Here is a 6,889-nt window from a genome sequence, read left to right as displayed (position 1 = left end):
AGGGTCCAGTTCTGGAGCCTCTCCTCATTTTTCACTCATTTACCAGAGATGACAACATAGTGTTCTATGTGCCATGGACATATTTTATTTGATCCACGACATATGCATGTTTAAAGAATAACTTTTTGAAAAGGTTACGAACATGAGTCCCTTTCCTCTGTCCCTCCCCACTCTTCTGAATTTTGAATTTATAATCCCAATACTACCATCTATGGACACACCACTCAATAATCCATGACCTCGTAGGTGGATTCCCAACCACTGAACCACCCGGCCAGGGCTCTGTATCCCAATTTTAAAATGTAGACAAAAGCAAAGTGAACACGGGGAGACAAACCAAACCCCATGGTCAGACACGTGTAAAGAGACATGAGTGCCATGCTTGCCCCTGAAAAGGACCCCGGGCAGCTCGGGTCCTCCCACAGCGCCCCGTGCTCCTGTCTCCCGGTTTCAGTGTCTCCCTGAACACCCCCCAGGGAAGAACTGAGGGCGTTCACCCCACTTTCCATCTCCGGGACTAGCCGAGCGCCGTGGCGGGCGTGCCGATGGTGGTGGCCTGGGTGACTGATTCTGAAAAACCCTTTTGGATTCAATGTGATGGTGCTCGCCTCCTAACGGCAGCAGTGACCTCTTTCAGCCATCAAACTCGAAACCCACTGGCGTGGAGCCCTGGCCCGGAAGGAGGTCGCGAGGAGGAAGTGGGCTGTGCTGATTATAAGGAGGTAAGTTCTCGGGTGTGGGGGTGCGGCAGGGGGTGGTCGTGGGCTTGGCTGGGGTTTTTGGATTTGTGCAGACGGGGAATCCTCCTTCTGGGATGTCACCCCTGAGGAATTCAGCTCTTGGCTTTTTTCACCCTGATTTGATGGTGATTGCAACTTAGTCCATTTGTAGTCTTCTCTGAGTCGAGCTCAGAAGTCACAAAGTCAAATAAATGCCTTCTGACTCCAGGTGGGTACAGTGAGTGGGTCTCATGAGCTGGGAGAAGACAGTAAGGTATGGTGGGGACTGCGGCCAACTGGAACGCTTGTTCCCTCTCAGATGACAGCTGCCAAGGAGAAATGCCAGGCAGGTCTTTTGATTTTTCAGGAAAGCTGGAAATTTGGCTTTCATGTAATACCTCCTTTTTTTGTTGTTGTTGTTGGCAACTAATTCAAACTATTAAAAACAAAGAAGAAACAGAGTGGGTGAAGTGGGACAGACCTTTGGGGTAGATTGGGCCTGTGGGCGACATCACTGGCTTTGGCCTATGTAACCATCTAAGTAATCGCTGCCCCGTGGCCTCTTCTGATCCAACGAGTGGAGAGAACCCACAACGCGCGGAAGAAACGGGTCAGAAAATGAACGTTAACGCTTCCCAATTCAGGTTCATCAAGGGGTTCATCCATCGCGACAAGCCTCTTTGCCCCGACAATGAGGAGTTTGTCGTGTTCGTGCGCAAGAATTACATCTTGAATCTTCGCTATCACGTCCCGAAGAACGTGTTGGACAAGCGCTGGCTGAGGCCTCCTGGCATCTTGCAAAACGTAAGGACTCCGCTGGGACTCGCGTTGCAAGGGGCTTGGGCACCGACGGAGCTTGTGTGTGTGTATGTGGACCTCCCCGGGCTCGGAAGGGCTGCCTTAGCCACGCACGTCTTTGCAAGGTGATGCCCAAGAGGTTTCACTCCTCAGAACCCGTCATGTCCTCACTGGGAGCATAAAGCCATTGGAGGTCTGTTACACAGAGCAATGCCCAAGAGGTTTCACTCCTCAGAACCCGTCACGTCCTCACTGGGAGCATAAAGCCATTGGAGATGTTACACAGAGCATTTTTTTAAAATACACATTTTTATTGATTTCAGAGAGGAAGGGAGAGTCACTGATTGCTGCTTCCTGCACACCCCACACTGGGGATCGAGCCCACAATCCAGGCATGTGCCCCAACTAGGAACTGAATTGTGACCTCCTGGTTCATAGATTAAGGCTCAACCACTGAGCCACGCTGCCCGGGCTACAGAGCACTTTTAAATGGCGTCTGTCCTGGAGTAGCTTTCCAGAAGGGTTAGGTGACAGTGCCTCTCTGAAGGTGGCCCGAGGACCCTCTGTAGACGGTAAGATTCTTGGGCTCCAACCTGGACCCACTGAGCCAGCATCCCTAGGAATCGCACTTTAGACAGTCTCTCAAGTGCATTCAAGTTTAAGAACCACTAGCTTAGCAGCAGAGAAAAGGTAGCGCGAGACGATTAGCTGCTTTCTTGGACTGTAAGGTCTTAACGCCGCGCTTTAAATCGAACTGAATTCAACTAGGTTTCCACAGCTGTTTTGGTGGCCACAGCCCGAGACGGGTGGGAAAAAAGGTGTGTTCCCCACAGGCATCGGATCTGCTCCGGAAAATGTGCGTGAGGAACCTGGTTCGGAAGTACTGTCGTGGGATCACCGCCGAGAGGAAAGCGCTGGTAGGGACGTGGGGTGCGCGGAGGGGCGGGCACTGGCCCTACGGTTGAACTACTAGTTAGCAGACCTCACCTGTCAGCCAAGGCACACGCCTCGTGCACGTGATGATTGAACACTCAGCCCGAGCCCTGCTGAGTGGCAGCTGTTAATAATCGGCATCACTCTGTTGTTACCATGGGGACAGTCCAGCTGGCCCCTGCAGAGCAAATGCAGGTCCCCTGTGTGCTGGAGGTCCGGTTTTGTTTATGCAGACTTTTCCCCTAAAGGGCTAGAGTACGTATTTCAGGCTTTTGGGGGTCGTGGGACCGCCGTGGCAATGACTCAGCTCTGCTGTCAAGAGCCCCCGAGCAGCTAGAGGCAGCGTGTAACTGAAGGCAGAGCTGTGCTCCAGTAAAACTTGACTTACGAAACCAGACCGGAAGCTGGACTTGGCCCGCGGGCTCGAGCCTGCTGACCTCTGACCCAGGAGCAACAAATGGCTCCCTAAGTTCTGCACATCCCGCTTCCAGGGAGCCAGTGCAAGTGACAGAGAACAAGCAGAAGTAGCAACTCCGTTTTTGCCAGGGGAGCAGTTTTTAGGGCATTTGGTCAAAGCCAGGCATGTGTTCTGATGTCTGTGTGGAAGGACACAGCTCCCACAGCGTCTCCGGGAGGGGGTGCCACACGTGGACCTGGGAGCGCGCCTGTCCCGGAGGCCCGTGGCCACCGCTGCTGTACACTGAACTGTGTCACCAGATGCAGCAGAAGGCGGTCGCCAGCGCAGTCTTCAGGGGAAAGAAGGAAGGCTACGCAGAAAGTCTGAATAAGCCCTTTGCCAACAGTCGGATAGGTAAGTACATTTTCCCATTTACCTCGTTTTAAAAGAGCCAGGGGGAAAATTTCAACTCCATATCATTTCCCATGGCTGTGCCCCCGCTGGGGTCTCGGTCACAGAGGGACAGGAAGCCAGCAGACGCCAGCGGCTTCTGCGAGGACTCACTGTGCTCTGTTCCCTCCTAGACGAAGGAGACATCAATCCCAAAGTGCTTCAGCTCATCGGCAACGAGAAAATCCAGGTAAGGAAGAGAGGGGCCTGGTCTCGGGCAGGACTCCTGATGGAGTGTGAGGACGGGGCCTGTTTTCTGGGGGAGCAGACCCGGAAGCACCGAGTATGTGCAGGGGTGCGTGTGGGCGGGGCTCTGGGTACTGACTGGGCTGCCTGCCTCACTTAGGAGCGGTGTGATCCCCGGCAGGTCTGCAAGCTCTCCAGGGCTCTGCTGGCTGCTCTGTCACTTTGATCCCCGGGGGAACAGACACCCGAGTGGCTAGACAGGATGTTCCTGTGGCTGGGGTCTCTCGTGCCCACAGAGCCTTGAGGAGAGGGCATCTCGACCTCTCAGAGCAGACCCACGAGGCAGGTGGCCATGGCTGGGTTGGGCACGTGAGGGAGGCAACCAATTGATGTCTCTCTTTCTCTCTCTCTCACTCAAAATGAATGGAAAAAATATCCTTGGGTGAGGATTAAGAAAAAACAACCCAAAACCTAACAAAATCCACCAGGCAGAGCACCAGGGTGTAGGAAAACCCTGTTGATGCAAAATCTGAACCTCTGAGTAACCAGCAACTCAGCCCCGCGCCCCCTCCTCCCTGAGCCTTCTCCCACCTCCCCACCCGTCGTGACGGTCACCTCCTTGCAGTATGGCATCCCGGTCATTAAATACGACAGGAAAGGCTTCAAGGCGCGGCAGCGGCAGCTCATCCTCACGCAGAAAGCCGCGTACGTGGTGGAACTGGCCAAAATCAAGCAGAAAATAGAGTACTCGGCACTCAAAGGTGAGACGCAGGCCACCTCAGGGCCAGTCACTGGGCGACTTGGCTCCCGGCACCCCAGGCAGGAAGCCCTTGACCGGAGGATGACGGTGTTAGGGGCCTGTTGTTCTTGCGCAAATATCAGTGGTGCCCCAGTCACTCAAGTGTCCGGGCTGGACATCCGTCGCCCTCTTCGTGCCCATTTTTTATTTGGGGCACAACCTTGACAGCCCAACAGCACACGGACTGTGTGAGGAGGCCCTTCGCCCTGCTGGGCCCAGCGAGGGGGGAGGAGTGTGGGGTTGGGGAGCCCCAAGGTGCACCTCTCCTTGTACCTGTGTTTCATGTCAAGTTGTCCCTTCCTGGCTCCTTACTGCCGTCTGTCTGCAGGTGTCTCTACCAGCAACCTGAGGGATGGATTCTTAGTCATTCACGTCTCACCAGGAGCCAACAAGCACAAGGTAACCGACGGCCCCCTGTCTCTGCTGAGGGCCCGGCACGGTGCCGAGATGCTGGGGGGACGACGGGGAAACCGCAGTATTGGGGAGCTTTCTTTTCACCGCTCCCACTGAAACCGCCCTGTCCTCTCCTCTCCTCCCCGCTGCAGGGGGACGCCATCTTGCAGTGTGAGCACGTCTTTGAAGCGGTTACGAAACTCATCATGCTGGTTAAGAAGGAGAACATCGTGCATGTTGTTCAAGGAAGGTAGGAGATTTCGTCTCCCGCGAGGAAGGCGTTCAGTGCTCAAATGCTCGTTCTCGCACAGAAGGTACTGTGACTGCCTCTCTCTGCTGGACAGGTCCCCACGGGAATGTTAACTTTGTCACCCGTGCCCGCCTCCCTGCAGGGGTGGGGAACTTGTTTCTGCCCACAGGCCATTTGGATGTTTATAGTGTTATTTGGGGGCCATACAAAATCATCAACTTAAAACTTATGTTGCTATGAAAAGAGCCCTTAGAGCAAGTGGTTCTCAACCTTCCTAATGCCGCGACCCTTTAATACAGTTCCTCATGTTGTGGTGACCCCCAACCATAAAATTATTTTCGTTGCTACTTCATAACTGTAATTTTGCTACTGTTATGAATCGTCCTGTAAATATCTGATATGCAGGATGTATTTGTTACAAATTGAACATAATTAAAGCATAGTGATTAATCACAAAACAATATGTAATTATATATGTGTTTTCCGATGGTCTTAGGCGACCCCTGTGAAAGGGTTATTCGACCCCCAAAGGGGTGGCGACCCACAGGTTGAGAACTGCTGCCTTAGAGTGATTGGATTTCAAATCCCTGGCTGGACGTTCCCCACCCCGCTCCAGTGGGTACCCTGCCCTTCCGATTAAGAACTTCTTCCCTCTCCCCAAGCCTGGGGCTCCAGAGAAATGAAGAAGTGGGTGATCACTGGCTGACCTACGGGAACAGGGTCTTGTGACCCAGTATTCAAAGATGCCTATGGGGGAAGCTGTCACAGTGGGGGGTGGGCCTCGCCCGAGGAGGTGGCAGCCACACCTGTGCTGTGGAAGCCTGTTTTGGAGGACAGCTGGTTGGGCACAGGGGGCCTCCACTTTGCAGGCTGCCTACAGACGGAAAAGTGCTGGCATTTCTGTGGGACATAAAGGAAAAACCCCTGGTGCATAGAGTACCTGTTCAATTCTCTCAGCAGCTCTGAAGTGGGTGCCACCGTCACAGAGCTGGGCAGGGACCGTGCACGGGCCCTCAGTACGGCTCCCAGAGCCCCTAAAGCAGGCTGCTCCCTCACACTTGTGCTCCCATTACGCCCCAATCCCTAAAACCTGCTGAGTAAATCCCTATGTGGATGGAACAGCGAGAGGTGGGTACGTGGAAAGTGGTGCTTCTGTATTGCTCTGCCTCCGAGGGCAGAGCTAGCCCATGAGAGCTGTCGTATAAAGACATATGGTTACCCAAACAGCAGCATGGCCCCTTGAAACTGAAGGAGCTAAACTGATCTTAGAGTAATTACAGAGACATGGGGTCAGTTTCCTGGTTATGGAAATGGTTTTCGTCTTTGCATTACTCAAATTCTATAATCAAGCGCGTTCAACCTTGAAACGAGTAAAACTTCCTAAGTAAATTTCTTCTGTAGAGCAAAGGCTGAGAGAGAAAAGTAACGCCAGGTCAGTAACTCATCATGTTTTGTGTATTTTAAGTTTACAGTTTTATATCAGTCCTGGAAGAGAAGGCACAATAGTTTTTGACACGGGACCAGAAGAACAAATCTATAAAGATAAAAACGGACAGTTAACAGTGGTGAGTGGCTGTGTCTGGGGGGGCAGGGGAGCACTTTTTGATGAGAATAAAGATGAAAATGCTGCCAATTTCAGTCCTCCTGTAGACAGATTGGAATCATAGCTAGTTCATCTCTTTCTAGTCCTGCTTCCACATCTGAGAAACAGGAAGGAACTGGAATTGGTACTGGAGACATAGATCCAAATGCTGGATGAAGCAGGAGTTTACTGCCATGTTTACTGGGAGCCAGAGCTGACAGTCCACCCTCCCCGGGTTTAAATGGCAAAGCCCGCTTTGCACTGGGCGGCGCAGGTGCTGGGCCTCTTGCCGTGGTTCTCACACTCCAAACCGGAGCCCCCTGCGTTAGCGTCTCACCCCCGGCTCTGTGCTGTCATTGGCTGCGGGTGTGGCCGGGTGCTC

The 6,889-nt window shown here is 53.1% G+C and overlaps 1 protein-coding gene across 1 annotated transcript in view; it reads left to right on the top strand.

Moving 5' to 3' along the window:
• MYO1H (myosin IH) overlaps nt 1-6,870 on the top strand; it is a 58,279-nt gene extending 51,409 nt beyond the window's left edge. The window contains 9 exon segments of the mRNA XM_006762021.2: nt 638-722; nt 1,364-1,523; nt 2,351-2,434; nt 3,168-3,261; nt 3,432-3,487; nt 4,109-4,244; nt 4,611-4,681; nt 4,828-4,925; nt 6,391-6,870. Of these exon segments, the coding sequence (XP_006762084.1) occupies nt 638-722; nt 1,364-1,523; nt 2,351-2,434; nt 3,168-3,261; nt 3,432-3,487; nt 4,109-4,244; nt 4,611-4,681; nt 4,828-4,925; nt 6,391-6,592 (986 nt within the window). The 3' untranslated portion in view covers nt 6,593-6,870.
• The last annotated feature ends 19 nt before the right edge of the window (nt 6,871-6,889 follow it).

The sequence above is a fragment of the Myotis davidii genome, unplaced genomic scaffold (genome assembly GCF_000327345.1).
Source record: "Myotis davidii unplaced genomic scaffold, ASM32734v1 scaffold478, whole genome shotgun sequence".
NCBI classification, from domain to species: Eukaryota; Metazoa; Chordata; class Mammalia; order Chiroptera; family Vespertilionidae; genus Myotis; species Myotis davidii.
The sequence above is the reverse complement of the archived record's forward strand: the minus strand, read 5'-3'. Positions and strand labels throughout refer to the sequence as shown.